Here is an 18293-nt window from a genome sequence, read left to right on the forward strand (position 1 = left end):
CAGACTTTTGAAAACACTGCAACCTTTCTCCCTCAGAAGTATGCTGTTCCTCGTAGAGTGTGGATTAAAATGCATGCAAATGCCTCTGAGGTGAATGAATAAATTAATTTCTGCTGGTGTAATGTCATAGCAGAGGTGGGAGGTTCTATGCTGAACAAGGGGTGCCTCAAGCACCTCCATTCATGTACGGCGGCACAGGGGAGAAGATCAAAAACACGCTAGCATTTATGCATGCAAAAACAGGCATTTTCATGAATATATGTTTTTAAAAAGTTGTTTTAAAGCTAGTTTTAAATACTGCACTGAAAGGACTATGAGAGGGGGAATGCCGTCTTTTGGGGAAGACTTTCTGTGAGGTATCCTGCCATGCATAATACACCCCAGTCTTTAGAAAATCAGGTATGGAACAGTCTGGGGCACAATGAATTTCTGGTGTGATCCCTCTTCTGATTATCTGGCATAGTCCCAATTCAACAGACAAATCTCTTATAAACTTTTGCTTCTGATGCTTCTGTTTTATCAAACATTTTGTTTCCTTTCTCCCCCTCCCCACCACCACTACCATGTACATACATGCATGTAAAAAAAAAAGAGAGAATTGCAATCAAAATCACATGGTAATTATTATTAATATTACATTTACATAACACATTCCTCCAAGGATGGTGATTCTCTCTCTCCCTACTAATCCCCACCATAGGTAAAGATAAAGGTATCCCCTGTGCAAGCACCGAGTCATGTCTGACCCTTGGGGTGACGCCCTCTAGCGTTTTCATGGCAGACTCAATACGGGGTGGTTTGCCAGTGCCTTCCCCAGTCATTACCGTTTACCCCCCAGCAAGCTGGGTACTCATTTTACCGACCTCGGAAGGATGGAAGGCTGAGTCAACCTTGAGCCGGCTACTGGGATTGAACTCCCAGCCTCATGGGCAAAGCTTTCAGACAGCTGCCTTATCACTCTGCGCCACAAGAGGCTCTATCCCCACCATACTCATTGAAGTAAACTAGGCTGACAGGGCACACATCAAAAGATTCACCACTGAGTGGAGACCTGAACTCAGGGTTTTGAATTCTGCTCCTTTAATTCAGGATGATGATGGAGTAGAATACTTTAATCCAGCCTTTTTCAAATTTTTTACTATAGAGGAGCCCCTGAAATATTTTTTCAGAATTTGAGGAGCCCCGGAAGTGATACCAACTGACCACGCCTCCATTCCATGCCCCCCCAGAAGTGACATCACTACTCGTGTTAACAAATAGGCTCAGGAAGGATTTGGGGAGGGGGGGGACGAAAGGCAGTTAAAGTAGGAGCAGGCATGCATGTTCCACCCCCTCCCAGGCACAGAAATCACAAGAGAACTTACTCAGGCTTGGGGGTCGGGAGCAACCAAAGTGTCCAGTTCCCTAGGTTATAGCTAAGTCCATTAAGGTAGGAAGGAAAAGGCTGCCAATCCCTGCTTTAATCAATATACCCAATGCTATGAGTCAGAACATGCTAGGGGGTCAGAAGCACTGAACTCATTCTAGCAGCAGTCCATCAGCCCTTAGCCCTGTGTTCTACCTTCCAGGGAAAGAAAGTTAAACTGGGTTGACTGTTTAGCTCTCCTCCCATCTATTCTACTACTCTTTCCACAAGGAGAATCAAAGAAAAGGAAAAGAAGTAGGAAGGCACAAGCATGTAAAACCTGCTTTGTGAAAATATAATTTCCAATGACATGTTATTGCCTACAGTGTACAATATTCTCAAGGACCTATTTCAATACAAGAGAACTGTGAAAAATATAAGAATTCAAAACTCTCTGATAAGGTCTCTAATATCTATTAGCAGTGGCTAGAATAGTTTGGGCTAAATTAGGGACGAGCTCCTATGTTCCAAAAATGCAGGAATGGCTTCATTCAAAAATTGCAGAGATGAATTAACATACTGGCAAGATTGATATAACCACGGGTGGGGGGAGGAATGACACATGTTTTGGTTTCATTCATGCAAAAATAGACTTTATTCCGTTCCTTCCACCAATGACAATAAAATCACAGTACAAATATCCACAACAATTACAGTATGAATATGAAAGGAAATTAAGCCACCAGCAAAATTACACCTCTCTCACACAGGTGCTGCGGAGATCATCTTTTCTTGCTTGCCTACTAACCTAAAACATCTTCTCACCCACAATGATAAACTAATTAACATGGATTCTGGTATCAAGGCCTGCAAGAAACTAAGATGCCAACTTGGCTCTCATAGATTGATTATGCATGGGGACGAATGGGCAGGATGGCAGTGGCATGGCAGTGGGACTAATCCCCTCTTATGCATGACATTGCCGCCACCCTGGCTACCTCCTGGCCCCAACCTGCTGTAGTGCATTCCCTTTTGTCATGTGGCTGCCATCGGAGGCTAGGCCAGGGGAGGCCCGTACACAAAGGAAGAGCTGAGCCTGCCTGGTTCCTCCCTATGCTACAGTGGCCAGGGGGAGACCCACTCAGCTCTGCAGCATTGTATGGCACCATGGGGACAGCTGGGGCTTTGTGCTCTATTTTGTAGCAATGTGGAGTTACAATCCCGCTTTCCTGTAAAATGGAAAAAAACACCAACACCCCCCACGCACACACCCAGCAGAATCATTCTGCTGCAGCGGTGATCCCTAGGGGAACACATTCCAGCATGGAGCTGGTCTGTCACCGAAATGTATCCCCTGTGGGAACGCAGAAAGCAGTGCTCCAGCTTGCATCACTTTACTCCATCCCCTATGCATCCCCCATAAACAGCAGCCTGGCACAACCGCTGCCACGCATAATCAGTCATATAGATCCTAACACCACCATAGTGAACCAGCAACATCTCATATTCATATTCCTGTTCATCCTCCAATGTGATTTAGGTAATCATGTGTCAGCAATGCCCTTCTACCCTCTACAGTGGACAAACAGGCAAGTCCCTTCAATGAAGAATTAATGGGCGTAAGTGTGACATCAGAAACCACAATATTATAAAACCAATGTGGGGGCCACTTTAATCTTCCAGGTCATTCAGTTGTTGACCTAAAAGTAGCAGTTATTTTACAAGGACTCTCAAAGGGAGACAGAAAGAGAGACCGCTGAATTGCAACTGATAATAAAATGCAAGCCAATGTATCTACCTAGACTGAATCAAGACCTATGTTTCCTGTCTCATTACCAGTGCTGATTTCAACATACCTACTGTATCTCTCCACATCATACCTGCTATTGTCATTTGCCAGCTAATATCATTTGGCATCTTTAATGTCTGCCGCCCGAGGGAGCCCCAGGCAGTCGCACTAAGCCTTCTTTCCTGCCTTCTTTTGGTGGCGGCGGCCTGACGCGGCAAGAGGCGCGAAGCGCCTCTTGCCGCGTCAGGCCGCCAGGCAGGGAGTCCCCGGCAGCCGCGCTTCACGCGACTGCCAGGGGCTCCCTCGGGCGGCGGCCTGACGCGGCAAGAGGCGCCGCCCAAGGGAGCCCCTGGCAGTCGCGCAAAGCGCGGCTGCCGGGGACTCCCTGCCTGGCGGCCTGACGCGGCAAGAGGCGCTTTGCACCTCTCGCCGCATCAGGCCGCCGCCCGAGGGAGCCCCCGGCAGTCGCGCGAAGCACGGCTGCTGGGGGCTCCCTGCCTGGCGGCCCAAGCCAGCCACCGCCCATCAAACCGCCGCCGCTGAAACACCGACGCCGCAGAAAGACCCCCACCCACAGTAAGTGCCTAGCGCCCGCTGCATTTAGCTGCAGCGGGCTTGATTACTAGTCTTTAAATAGGACAGGGTCCTATTAAATAAAAGAGTAAGGCCACCTGGGGAGGAGTTAGGGCGGGCCCTGTCCAGGATAAAAACTCAGAGGGCCCAATCAGGAGCCGCGAAGCGGCTCCTGATTGGGCCCTCCGAGTGACCATCCAGGGCCAAGCAGCCAATGGGGAGGCGCGCAAAGTGCCTTCCTATTGGCCCCTCACCAGGACAGACCAAAATTCCATTCACCCAGCCCAGTCTGGCTGCCAGTCTGCTCCTGACCCCCGCAGGGAGAGGAGGTCAGCAGGGCTGCCGAGGGGGATGAGAACAGAGGCTTGGACAGGCTGCGCCAGCCCTTTTCGCCCCAAGGCTGTCCTAACTGTCATGTCCAACTGCAAATTGCCTCAGAACCTTGACAGAGCTGGCAGGAGGCTGCAGAGTGCTCCCCCTCCCCTCCCTCCCTTCAGGCCTGCTGGGAAGGAGCCTCTGACAGCCCCTGACTGAGGGGAGGGAGGCATTTCCAAGAGCAACGCAGGGGAGCATTAGGGGCATTCCTTTTGAGGGGGGGGACTTTCCCCTTCTGCCAAACAGTTGCCTGACAGGGAGGCCACAGAAAAGCCCCTTCTCACTTAAAATACTGCTCTGGCCGGGGGTTAGACACAGCCAAGCCATGTGTCTTTCTTCTTTGCAACTCTCTGCAGATTTGAGGCCACTGCACAGCGTTATTCTGCAGAGGAAGCTGGCTCTTTTGTCTCCTGTTTCATCTGCACAACAACCCTGTGCAGTAGGCCTCAAGTCTTTCAATTCAACAACAACCTGTGTGGGAAGCCTTAAATGTTTCTTCTCTACCACAACCCTGTCCAAAGTAGCCCTTTCTGCCTGGGGAGCTGATCTTTATACTCTGCAGGTGAGCTGTAATTCCAGGAGCTCTCCAGGCCACACCTGTAGGTTGGCTACCCCTGGGTTGGAAATATTCCTGGAGGTTTGGAGGTGGGACTTCAAAATCATACAATGCCTCAGAGTCCAGCCTTCAAATGAGCCATTTTTGCCTGCAGTTGGTAGGGAGTGGTGCAGGAGTGTCCCTCCTGGCCTATGGGTTATGGCCAGCCCTTATCAGCAACTGTTTGTATTCTGGGGCACAGACAGGCAGACCAGCATCAGTCCTGTGAGTCTGGAAAGTGCAGGAAGGTCTAAATGAATATTTACAGCCTTTAGGTAGTAAGCAATAGGGTACAAAAATCCGTTCTTCTAAGGAGCAACCATGAAAGAAGCATGTGGGCACATAACATTTTATCAACAGTGAAAAAATGGAGAAGACGGAACAGGGTGGATGCCTGTGTACTGTGACTACCCCATGTGTATTAGGGCAAAGGGGCATTTTGTTGTCTGTGGCCTAATTCACACAAGAAGGGAAATGACGCAGGACTGGGGGGAATTGGTTGCCATGTAATCTTCCCCTAAGAAGAGTCTCCAGTCTGATTTTCCCTTCACATATCTGAGGACATGGCTCTGGAAAGCTCATCTGTAACCACTATGCTACAATCCCCAAAGGTCAGTCCTCTCCCACAATCAACGAAAATTCCACACCACAGGTTCTTGACACCCATATCTCCACACCCATGGCCTCATTTGCCACCATGCCACCACAACCTCCCACACAACACACATGACAACCCCATGCCCTTACAGACTGGACAACTCCTCCCCTTCCTCTTCCCACTGCCAAGCTCTAGCGCCCGTTGTATTCTTGGAGACAACGGGCTTTGCCCCTAGTTTGTATAATAAATCAGCACTTGTAGAGAGATACAGGTTCCATATCTGGAAGAAATCCAGCTACTCACATTCACTGTAACTGGTAGACATATATTGTTCAAGGTTCTCACCAGGGGAGGGGGAATTATTGCTTCCTGAACAAAGTGAACTAGCAACATGTCCATTGTGCATAACTGAAACTCACAAATGTGCAAGTTCAAAATTCTTGCCATTTTTTTCCCTTAGATTCTCTGCAGCTAAGAGTTTCTTTATAAGCAGCAGGCTTTTTATCAAACAGATCATTCTAGCTCAGTATTGCTAGTAGGAGTTATATCTTTTAAAACGACTACATCTGTTAGCTTCAGATTTAAAGCAAAAAGCGTGTCCATTTTAAGACTATGCCTGATACTGCAAGGAAAAAGTTATAAAGGCAGTTGTTAATCCAGGGTGCTTATCATAATTTAGCATATATGGGAACAGCTTCCAGTACTGTGTCAAGGGAATGTTCTTCCCATCTGGATAACCCTAAAAGCCATTATTAACGAGATTTAAAGCTACTGGCTGTCTAGCTATATCTGGACTCATCACCAGTTCCTGAGTTTCATCATGACACAATTGTGCTAAAAACAAGGAAAATGGGATAATTTAATGAGCAGATAAAAAGTGAAACTATATACATTTATTGGTAATTTTGATTAATTGTTCTGTACTAAAGCTCAATGCTGAAGGTTCCAAAGACTCCTATTGGTGGAATCTCCCCTCCCCCAGGGCCAACTGCTGCTCTTGCTCAGGAGTCTGCAAACCCCCCCCCCCTCTTTCAGGCTTGCTGCAAAAGAAGCCTCTAACAGCCCCTGACTAGGGGTGGGAGGCATTTCCAAGAGCAACGCAGGGGTCTGGACATGTATGTGCTTTCCTTTTGAGGGGAGGAAAGCTTTCCACTTCTGCTGACAGGGAGGCCACAGAAAAGCCCCTTCTCATTTAGAATACTGCTTGAAGGTGTAGCCAAGCCATGCATGTCTCTTCTTCACAAATCTCTGAACATTTGAGGCCTACCAGGCAAGGTTGTTGTGCAGATGAAACTGGATGTTGTTGCAGAGGTTCTTTTGCCTCCTGTTTCATCTTAAATGTTTCTTCTGTGCAACAACCCTGTCCACCCTCCAAGGCAGCCATTTCTGCCTAGGGAGCTGATCTGAAGGTTGGCTACCCCTGGTTTGGAAATATTCCTGGAGGTTTAGACGAGGGACTTAAAATGTTACGATGTCTCAGAGTCCACCCTCCCAAGTTTTTCGCCTGCAGAGCTGATCATCATAATCTAGAGATGAGCAGCGATAGTAGAGACAATGGTACAGGCTTGCAGGCTGAGGATGAGTGGTGCAGGTGTGTCTCTCCTGGGCTATGGGCTTTGGCTAGCCCTTACCAGCAACAGTTTGCATTTTGGGGCACAAACAGACAGACAGACCAGCATGGGTCCTGTGAGTTTGGAAAGTGTAGGGAGATCTAAATAAAGAATATTTAGAGGCTGACACTGTAAATGGTGAACAAGCTGGAGAGACATAGAAATTGAAGTGACTTTTCTCAAGCTTGGCCTGGTAAATAAAAATCACTATTTCCCAGGAAGGTCTTATGAAATCAAAGGCATAAGTGGCCCAGAATTTCAAGTAGAGTTAGCTTTACAGGAAAGTAGATGATGAGACTTTGGGGGGAACTAGGTGATCCACTTCTATTAGGCAATGACTTAGCCATGCAGACAACAGAAACTGTAGTTGCCAGCAGCGGGCCTCATGCTTCAGAAGGGCAGTCATCACCACCCAAGCAACAGATTGTGCTAGCCAAGGGTTGTTTGTGGCCACATGCATTCCTTTTGAAGGGGCTCATGTGAGGGGTGAGAGCTTTCCCTTCAGCCTAACTGCCTGGAGATGAGCTATACTTCCAGGGGATCCTCAGGCTCCACCTGAAGGCTGGCATCCCTAGGCCTCAGTGGGGTACAAAGTTAGAGTCATCCCTTCAAAGCTGCCATTTTTGCCTGGGGAGCTGATGTTTATAGCCTGGAGATAAGGAGCAATTCCAGGAGATTTCTAGGCCCCACCTGGAGGTAGGCTGTCCCTGGTCTGAAAATATTCCTTGAGGTTTGGAAGTGGGGCCTCAAAAGTGCATAATGCCTCTGCAGCTACCTAACCAGCCACATAGCACTTCTGATCTATTTCAGGTCAAGAAAAACATTGCAGAAAGGAGGTAAGGTTGCCAAATAGTTGTAGTTCATGTTCTGGAGTTCCACACTACCTAGATGAGCATAAACCTGACTGTCGAGAACGACTAGTTTGGGCAGCGCGTGGGGTCCAGAGAAGGAGCGTGCGGACAGGAGCGGAAACCTAAGAAAGGAAGATACAGAGGAAGAGATCCCGACAGACCCTCTTTGGATACGAAACTTACATAAAGGGATGTGGGGAATCAGTTCACCAGGGGTGGGGGAAACGGTAGCACGGGGGCAGTCAGTACAAGCGGGGAGAGCAAGGGAGAAACCCAGAGCGGGGCAGTGGCGTAGAGACGCGGAGTCCCGGAAGGGCGAGGTCCGCCTGAGAAGCCCGGAGGGTGGAGACAGGGGCTAGAGAGGCTACTTAAGGAAGCGTCAATGAGGAGACGGGGTTGGAGGCGTAGTGAAGGAACTACCCTGAACCCAGGAGCGGGAGAGAGAATACCGACTCCATTCTGAGACGCTGTTTGCTAACGATAAAGCCGTCTAGTCCCGGGTCTCCCTCACCGAACAACGTGGCGGACCCGAAGCGTGGCAAAGACCCGGCGGACCCTGACACTGACTAGGGTCAAGACTGCTGTGAACAGAGAGACCTCCTCTTAGGATTGCTAACTTCCAAGTGAGGCACTAAACCCACACCAAACCATGAGCTAGTGCCTGTTGCATTACAGAACACAATGGACTTTACTGCTAATAGTCAATAAATATGCTTCAGAATTCATACTTGACGACAGAGTAAATGTTTTGACAGCCTGCAGCTGAGACTATATCCAGAACTGAGGGTGAAGGTGAAGAACAAGAAAAAGATTCAGCAAATGATAAGAAGACATTCTGTTATGAAGAGATTATGCAGGCTTTGGAAACATAATCAAAAGGCTCTTTTGAAATCTTCACAATATAGCTTTGGGACTGTGGCTGTTGTTTTACCACACAAAACCATGAAACTCAAACTCTACATTCTCTAAAACACTTCAGGAATGTGTCCAAAAAGCTCACCCACAGAGACTTCTGAAGGCCAAACAATCCATTAAGTAGAATGCAAGCAGATGTACAAGCGATATAGTTTGATGCTTATGCTTAGCAAACAATTAGCATTTCAGAAAGAAAGAAGGGAAGGAAGAAAAAAGAAACTTTTCTTCCTCTTATGCAAGGGTACCAAAGTGTAATATTGGAAATACAGTTGTACAAATCATTAAGTAAAACAAACAGAAGAGTCATCTAGAGTGCTACCACAGTATATTAAATTCTACAAGAGAGCTCTAAAGAGATTTATCCTATACTGACATGAAACAGTTTTCACAGTGTTCTGTAAAAAAAAGAAAGAAAAATTACATTTGCACACATTATAGTGAGAGAAAACTGTTTCATCAGAATCAAAAAGTTCTGTTTAGACAGTTGGGTACAGGTGGAAAATGGGTTATAATAAGTGCATAATTGGCTGTGGTTGCACCCAGCCATCAAAACAAGCTGAAATTATACTCCAGCTGAGTCCAAATAATTTCTTTCATGTTAATACATGCTCTTCATCCCTCTCACTTCCCTGATGTTGTAGCACATGGTTCATAATGGAATATGTCTCAACATCATCAAGCTCACTTTCCCAAGATGTCCATAATGATGTGGAATTTGTTTACCGATCACAGAAGCCTCCAAGGTTAGGATTCCAGAGTTTAGCATTCCAGTTTGTGCAAACAACCTCCAGTTCACCAAGGTGCCTGCAATCCTCATCAGTTCACTTCTGAAGAAATACCACAGAAGCAAATGCAGAGTGTGTTGAAAATTTAAAAACATTTCTAGATGGTCCATTCCTTGAATAAGCCAAGAACAAGAACAAACTGTGTAATGAAGTTGACAGAGTTGAGGAATGAATAAAAGTTCCAGGTGGGTAGTCATGTTGGTAGAACAGCAAGATTCAAGTTCAGTAGTGACCTGAAGATCAACAAGATGTCCAGGGTATAAACTTTTAAGGGTCAAAGCTCCCTTAGTCTGGAAATCTTGTTGGCCCTTAAGGCGCAATTGGACTCAAATCATATTCAAAAATTTAAAAGATTAACGTTTCAGTGCTTTAAATGAAAACTTCACAGCACAAAGATATTTTTATCCTTCAGAACATTAAAGCAGAATAGCAGTTTTGACTTTGCAAATCCACAGCTGCCCTTTGAGATTGTACAAATCTATTCTGTTTGTCTTTAAAAACCTCACATTTCCTGAAAATGTTGAACTGTTAAGTTCTGCAAAGAACTTTTACCTTCATTCATATGAATAAATACCAACTATCCAAGGTACCTGTTCTCAAACAATATACAAAGGTAGGTAATATGAGGTAACATGTACCATTCTCCAAGAACTCCAGAATGCAAATAATATTTTCCAGTAATTTCCCAGCAGAGGATTGAAGTTGTTCTTGAAGAATTATATCCTCAAAGATCAAGAACTACAGGCAGGAAGCTCTTCTATAAGAGCAAGATTCCATTGTTGTGATTCATGATTAAAATTAAAAGCAATGCACGTTCTAAAAGTATCTCCATAAAGAAAAAGAATCAAAGGTTAAGTAATACCTCGCATGCTGCCCTTAACATTTAGGCACAGTAATTTCTATGATATTCACAGCATCACTTATCACGAATTATTTCCAGTAAGTACTCTTCAAAGTACACTTCAAGCTAAATAAACTAACATTTCTTTCTAGCTGCATATTGTTTTCAAGGCAACTGCAAGTACCTTTGCATGTTTTTAAAACCATGAACACAGGATACTGGAGAATGAGAGGGAATAAAAAATAAATCTGGAATAATTATAAAATCCAGGAAAGCTTTTATAAAGGTGCATTGCACAAGGATGTTGTTGTGACATTTTCTTTAGGCAGCTTGTATCCTCACTTTACCCCATCAAAAATACTGCCATTTCCTCTTTTGAAAAAAACTCCATATTAAGTTTTGAAAGCAATCTTATTTCAACAACCATCCTGCCCAGCTTGAAAATATACAAGTCAAAGCCATGTATTTAAAAGTCTCAGAAATCACACTATACATCAAAGGGAGGGCCTTCCTCCCCCACCTTAGTCCTGAAATGCCCGTTTTAAAGTTCAAGCAAAAGCTTCCAGATTCAGTCTTGAGCCGGAATAGAGAAGGTAGGGGGAGAGACGCTGCCTGGGATCATTAAAGAGAACAGTGATATCCAATGCGCTGCTACTTTAATCTAAACTCATTAATTTCATTGGACTTAAGACTAGGATAACGCTCCATTGGGCTGCACTGAAAATGTGCCAAAGTCAAGATGCTGGTGAAGGAACTAAACGAATGCCCAAATTCACTTGGGAAACAACGCCAACCATAACAACATCTTAATAACTAATGAAACGCTGAGTGCGATTGGCCCACAGCAAATCATTCATTTTTATAGCATTGATGTTGGCCTTTAAATCGCTCATTCAAATTAATTTAGTGTTCATTCTGGGATCTGATCTTAAGATTACCTAAAACCAAGCTTTTTAGTCTTTAGCAGCTCATTTCATCAACCCTTTCTGTTTATATCTTTAGATGGTCAAAGTGTACTTTACCATTTTGCTCTTATGTTTATAGGAACATTCTTCAAAGTCTGCATTAATACAAAATAAATAAATCTGACTTGTTCTCTAGGGAAGTTCTTACCATACACTGGAAAGTTCTTACTACTTTTAAACCCAAAAACTGACTTAAAGGTTTGCTTAATATACCTCATGCCCAAATAAAAATAGCAAAAACTATATGTCAGTTATACCCATTAGAAAAAGCATACATACACACATACAGAGCATCTCATAAATAAACAAGGTATATTTCCCAAACTCGAAAAGCAGCACAATGCATGAAATGTTTTTAAGGATACAGTTTATGTTTCCACATAATTATATAGTACAATCAGCATGAAACAGAGGAAATAAATAGCTATTTCATCACAAAATTCAGTAAAGAAGTTGCGTTAACCTTTTACTTCTGCAAGCTGCCACTATTTCATAGGGCCTGCAAAAAGCAGCTCTTCTACCAGGCATTTGGTTGAGATTCAACAGAAGCAACATCTACTGGGCACCCAGAAACCCTCCACAAACAGGTGTGCCCATTTAGCAAACAAAAGGGAAACCATGGACTGACCAGCTGTTAATGTTACTGTTAATGTTTCAATAGGGAATAATCCTTATCACTATATTTTACTATGCTTACTGTTATTACTGTTGTCATTTTGCTATTATCATTGAACCGTGTTGTATCTGTATTTTGATTTCCAAGTTCTCTGTAAACTGCCCTGAACTGCAACGGGAGGGCAGTATAAAATTAAAATACCATACCATAAACTCAATCAGATGAGTCTTCAGATGGTTATCTGTGAAGGAGAGATGTACAGTGCCATCCCAAATAGAGTTGCACCTTTCTAAATCCATTGACATTGCTCAATTCAGAATGGTATATCATTGCTCAGAATAGCACTGCTAACCCATACTGTGATGAAAAACTCTCAAGAGTGCTACGATTATTCATACTAGCCTCACATCTGAGTCTCTTTCTTAACCTGCGGGCAGTTCACTAATTTATCTGTTGCACTTCTTTCCTGAAGAGTAAGAGAGCTACCTACCTTCTGCATTCAGTTAGAATGAAATCTCTTACCCTTCATATTCCTTGAGATTTAATCCACCATGCAATGCATCCAGCATACCTGACTGGTATTTATTTATTTACTAGCAGTAAAGCCCATTGCAGAAAAAATAGAACGGGCTTTAGGCAGGCTGCGCTGTAAGGCAAGTGGCCCAAGTTCTTTTAAATGCTGTGCCCCACCCCACCCCCAGACTGCCAAGGCTGGCCACCTTAGAGCCCATACTGACAAGCCCAGGGGCTATCAGGATCAGCTGTATGGCGGGTGGCCCCAATCCTTCAAACACTCCACCTGCCAAAGTAAGGTAAAGGTAAAGGTATCCCCTGTGCAAGCACCGAGTCATGTCTGACCCTTGGGGTGACACCCTCTAGCGTTTTCATGGCAGACTCAATACGGGGTGGTTTGCCAGTGCCTTCCCCAGTCATGACAGTTTACCCCCCAGCAAGCTGGGTACTCATTTTACCGACCTCGGAAGGATGGAAGGCTGAGTCAACCTTGAGCCGGCTGCTGGGATCGAACTCCCAGCCTCATGGGCAAAGCTTTCAGACGGCTGCCTTACCACTCTGCGCCACAAGAGGCTCTACCTGCCAAAGTAGAGGGGAGTATTTCAACATGGCAGGGCTGCCCACGTTACAGCTGATGCTGACATCCTCTGATCCTGTCAGCATCTGCTGTAAGGCAGGCAGCTCTAGTCGAACCCCGCCCCCCAGTGATGTGTCAAACATCTGATTATGCTGGGAACCAGTCCAAACTACACCAAAGCAAAACTTAAAGAACAGAGCACCATCCTGTTAACTTCCAACCATCCTCACTCAAAGAAAGCCCAAAACCTATTTGCAAACAACTTTCCCTTCCTCTCCCCACTACAGACACCCTGTGAGGTAGGTCAGTCTGAGTGAGCTCTGAGAAAAACTATAATTGGCCCAAGGTTACCCAGCTGGCTATATATGGAGGAATGAATCAAACTCAGTTCTCCAAATTAGAGGATGTCATTCTTAACCACTACACCAAGATGGCTTTAGAACTGCTAGCACTAGTGTACATTAAAAAAATAATGACACCATTCCTCATTCCAGAGGTTCTTCATGTAAGCCCCCACCCACTTAGTCCATTCACCAACCACAGAAGTCACTGCACTTGCAATGTTTTTTTGTCGTTCGAATATTGAATGAGCAGTTTTGCTGCCTGCCAAATGTGACTTTAGGAGGCCAGTCCCCTCCACCATCTTGACTGCCCTTGCACAGAGACACCCACTGCCAAAGGAAATTTTCCTTGCTTTATTTATTCTTATTTATACTCCTTCACCATACAGTTCACCAAGCATCTCACTCTCCTCCCAGTCTTTCCTTTTTCTTCTTCCTACCAACCACCCCATGTTTCCTCCCCTTTCCTTTTATATGCTCCCTAAGCTCTGCCTCTTCTTCTTAAACCAGAGTTCCCGCCCTCCTTCCTCGTTTCCTGAGCTTCTGGGAATCATCTGTTTCCTGGTTGTTGTCTGCATCTGGTAATTATTGTCTTATTTCCCCACAGATACCCAGCTCCCTTCCTCTCATCGCTCCATGTTCCCCTTGCTTGCCCTGCTCTGGATGTTTAGGGGTGGAGTGCTGTGTTGGTCGGCCCCCACCCCTAATCTCCCCTTTTGGGCATTCTGAGGCTTCCCAAGTTCTGTAGATCGCCCAGTCTTTTTGAGTACTTTCCTTCCTGCTGGACTCTGGAAAGTCTCTCTCTATATATCTCTCTCTCCCCAGTCATTCCCCTGTCCTATTCATCCTGCCTCTCTTCCCGGCCCGATAACTCCCTCACTTGTCTCAGCTGCCTTAGGCTTCCCTTTTTCTCCCCCTCCCCTTTCACATCCGGCACCAACTTCTAGGAAGCCAACAAAGTTCCAAAGGGCCTGCAAGACAGCACTCTTCCACCAGGCATATGCCTGAGGCCAATACAAGCACAATATTACATCAGAAAGCCCCCCCCCCGCTTCTTCTCCATCTGAAAACTGGATATAACACCAATGCCAGAATTTTTCTGACCTATGTGGGCATAGTTGGAGCACTCACCCAAGAAGCTTTTGCACCAAAGGCAGGATTTGAATGTGGGTCTCCTACATCCTCATTTGATATGCTCACCACTACACCATGCTAGTTCTGACTGGTCAGGGAAGTTACTTCTGGTTTGTAAAGGGAAGGATATGCTTCCTGATTTCTCATGAGTAAACCTTAGTTTCCACTGCAAATTGCTTAGAGATATTACGTGTTTCATGTGAGATAATATATAGTCGAGAGTCAGGCAATGGTAACAGTGAAGGTCTTTATGAACTTATCTGCTTTGTGTCTTCTCCACTCTCCCTGCCAGTTTCCCTTCCGCTGCTCCATCTGCTGAGTTACTTCTTGTAGCTGTTCCCTCACTCTCTCTTCCTCCGTGTCCCTGAGATGTTCCCCTATCTGCTGTCCTGATTCACTCTGTTCCACATATATTGCCATAGTATGGAGCTAGGATGACTCAGTTCCATACTTTCTGAGCACTGCAACTCCCACAGGCCTTCTGAAGCTGGTGGTCAATTTTGATATGCTGAGCTTTAGGTGTTATGTCTTCCGCAAGCAATATTAGCTTCCATTGCAAACAGCTGCATCCACCACATCTGGAGACAATCTAGGCCAGCATGTGCTGATTCCCTTCATCTTCTGCACTGTAACTCTCACTCTCATCTTGAAGCAGGAGGGCATTCCTGCCCTTATTTTCTGAGAAGTTATGCCTGCTGCAGACAGATTGCTGGATTCTTTTGTTATTATAGATCCCCCACCCCTTGCTTTGACTTGCCAGATATGAAAATACAAACCATGAAGAGCTGGGGGATAGGAGATGAAAAAGTTAATGCCCTTCCATTTTGACTCTGTACATTTCCTAAGGCAGGACTTGTTTGTTTGTTTTTTCAGAATTATATAGATACAATAATAGAGTCACTTACGGTAATCTCTATGCATTTCATCAATTTCATTCTCCTCCAGGTGATTTGCAAATGTCAGCCTCTGCAACAGTTGTACAAACATTATTATTTTTAGTCAATGATATAAGCCTGCACTCAAGCCAAAGATTTTTAGACATAAGTACCTTGAAACTAAAAAAAAAAAGACATCTCATAGCCAAGCTGTGCCCCCCTGTGCAGATGAAAAGAATCTGTACAAGGTGGCAAGCCACAGTTACAGTTTAGAGTTTTGAGAAGCTGGGGAAGCCCCAGGCTTACGGGAAAATTTGCTTTACTAAAAGAAATTTAATATGAACAAAAACGTTAAGAATAATGTCTATGCAAGGCAGACAACTCATTAAAAACAGAGGCTATGACCCTATGAAAGCGTTCCGCACACACTGGATTGCTGCAGCTGTGGTGCATGCATTCTCCTCCACACAAATTTCCATTTGCACAGGGGCCAATAGAAAATTACTGATGTTGCACCAACTGAAGAGTCAGAGGTTGGGCAGCATACTAGGTTGCCACAGCAACTCAGTGGCCATGAACACTGTGGTACCACAGTAAGATGAAGGACGTGGTGGTGATAGAGGTGATTTTTCCCCTCAGTAGGTTTTGGAAGATGGGAAGCGAAGAGGAGCTGAAGCAGGTAGAGGGGGGTGAATTCTCTTATCCCATTAGTCCTCAAATGTCCCCCTCTTATAATTCATCTATCCCAGATATAGCCAGGATTTTTTCATGGATCCCCCACCCCCCCAGTTCTCCCAAAAAATCCTGGATACATTTGGGATATCAAAATATATGCAAAAAATTACCCATAAGGTGTTTTAGGGATGTACCTTCACAGTTGAAGTAGACCCAAATGCACATCCCTAGCCATAATCTACAGAAGCTCTTGTTAAGCCTACTTTCTAATTTTATTTTTAAAGCCAAAGATAATAAATTTGGTTGTGTTAGTAGACAACAGCCCACAGTCTGCTTTGCCAAGATTTTCAACCCTCACCTATGGAACAATCTCCCTTCCCTTTTTAATAGTCTCACATTTTATCTGAGCACCAGTCCCCCCCCCCAAACTACAAATTCCTGAAGGAAGAAATCAAGTCAGCAGGATGATAGCACAGGAACTGTCTGAGGTAAGCCACATGGATTCTTCATTCTGAAACTGTTGAGACCCAGCAAGTATTCAGTAATCAAAACTCAAACGCCACAGGTACGGATGCAGCCCACTGTATAAAGGAGGCTTTGCACCATGTTTTACCTATAGCAAAGGCTTACCCTCAGGCACGGGACACTGAAAGCAGATGCTGATACTAAACACAAAATCTGAAGAGAAACATGGAGTTCCCAGGTTCCCCTTTCATTTCAAAGAGGTTTCTTGTAATTACCGTAGTAGAAAAACATCTTAAAACACAGTCAAAAGCTGTGCCCTAGAAACAGCTACCCAAATCCCTTCCCATGACTTCTATTCAGGTTCTCTCTCATATTACAGCAGTACTTGCTAATCACCAGCATTCCTCTTGCCAGTGCTACCAGTCATTAAATGGCATTAGTTCAGTTTCTTTGCATGTGCCCATTTTAAAAGTTCAAGAAAAAATTTTTAATGTCAAATAAATTTGCTTGTTTAACTGTACGTGCTGATTACTTGATTTTAAGAGGCTAAATGCAATCTGATGCAGTCTAAACTCCTGTCTAAACTCACTGATTTCAACGCAGCGGAGTCCACAGAAAAAGTGTGAGTCACTTATCACAGATGGCAAAAAACTAATACAAATGTTCATAGCATCACAAAATGAATTACCATGCCACGTCCAGTAGACAAGTGGGTTGGTGCAATCAGCAGCACCATAGAAACATCTTGTATTAAATGCAAAGATATTCCAGTTTAAGCCCACTGAAACCCAGACGGGAATAATCCTGCATAAGATTGCACTGCTAATATCAAGGGACAGAATGCTCAGTACTCATTCTTTACTGTCATAAGGAGCAAGCCTAAGCAGGTCTATTCAGGAGTAAATCCCATTTTATTCAAGGGGGCATACTATCAGTTTGGAGTAGTGGTTTGGAGTGCGGACTTTTAATCTGGCATGCCAGGTTCGATTCTGCACTCCCCTCACATGCAACCAGCTGGGTGACCTTGGGCTCGCCATGGCACTGATAAAACTGTTCTGACCAGGCAGTGATATCAGGGCTCTCTCAGCCTCACCCACCCCACAGGGTGTCTGTTGTGGGGAGAGGAATGGGGAGGCGACTGTAAGCCGCTTTGAGCCTCCTTTGGGTAGAGAAAAGCGGCATATAAGAACCAACTCTTCTTCTTCTTCATCAGGAACGTTTTCTGAGGATTGTAGCCATAGACATATATTTTTATCACTAAGCATATTGAACATGTCAGGCAGGTGTCCCAAACCTTTCTAAGCCTGCTTGTCTCCTTTGGAATTCTGACAGAGGGCAAAAGGACTGACACTGGGCAAAAGGACACAGGGGATGGAGCCAACCACATAATGTCAGAAAGTATTAGTTCAGTCAGTTCAGTCAGAAGATCTACTCAACAGTTCAGTCAGAAGATCTACTCAACAGGGCGCCTTTTAAAATGAACACACTGTTTAAAGTACTTCCTTGCACACACACAGAGCTTTCCTTGAGTCATGCCATGAAGATCCTTGTACTGTGGCGGCAGCTGCTGCCAACAACCAATCAGATCTCCAGTGGCCAATTAGAATCTTTACTGAGCAAAAGTCCCACCTGCCCCCCTTCACGTTCTAAAAACACATGGTGGGCCCCAGGAAATATATCAGCAGCCGCTGTGCCATCCGCTGGCATCACATGGGGGACTTCTGGCTTTGACACAAACTGCAAATGAGACAGGAGTCTTAACTTCATCATATGCACCTTAGGAGGGACACAGAAGCAGCCTTCACCCCTTAAGTTCAACAAAGGATCCTTCAATATAAATATGGTCATCCTGAAC

At 44.9% G+C, this 18293-nt stretch overlaps 1 protein-coding gene across 5 annotated transcripts in view; it reads right to left on the reverse strand.

Annotated features, from left to right (window-relative positions):
- The window catches only part of RAD18 (RAD18 E3 ubiquitin protein ligase), a 124702-nt gene that overhangs the window by 56109 nt on the left and 50300 nt on the right, over positions 1-18293 (reverse strand). For 4 of the 5 annotated variants that reach the window (XM_077325271.1, XM_077325270.1, XM_077325269.1 and 1 more), the window contains one exon: positions 15329-15389. The exons of the other annotated variant lie outside the window; for it this stretch is intronic. In XM_077325271.1, coding sequence (XP_077181386.1) covers positions 15329-15389 — 61 coding nt within the window. The remainder of the gene's footprint in view (positions 1-15328; positions 15390-18293) is intronic. 5 annotated transcript variants of the gene reach the window in all.

Source organism: Paroedura picta, chromosome 3 (genome assembly GCF_049243985.1).
Source record: "Paroedura picta isolate Pp20150507F chromosome 3, Ppicta_v3.0, whole genome shotgun sequence".
Taxonomy (NCBI): Eukaryota; Metazoa; Chordata; class Lepidosauria; order Squamata; family Gekkonidae; genus Paroedura; species Paroedura picta.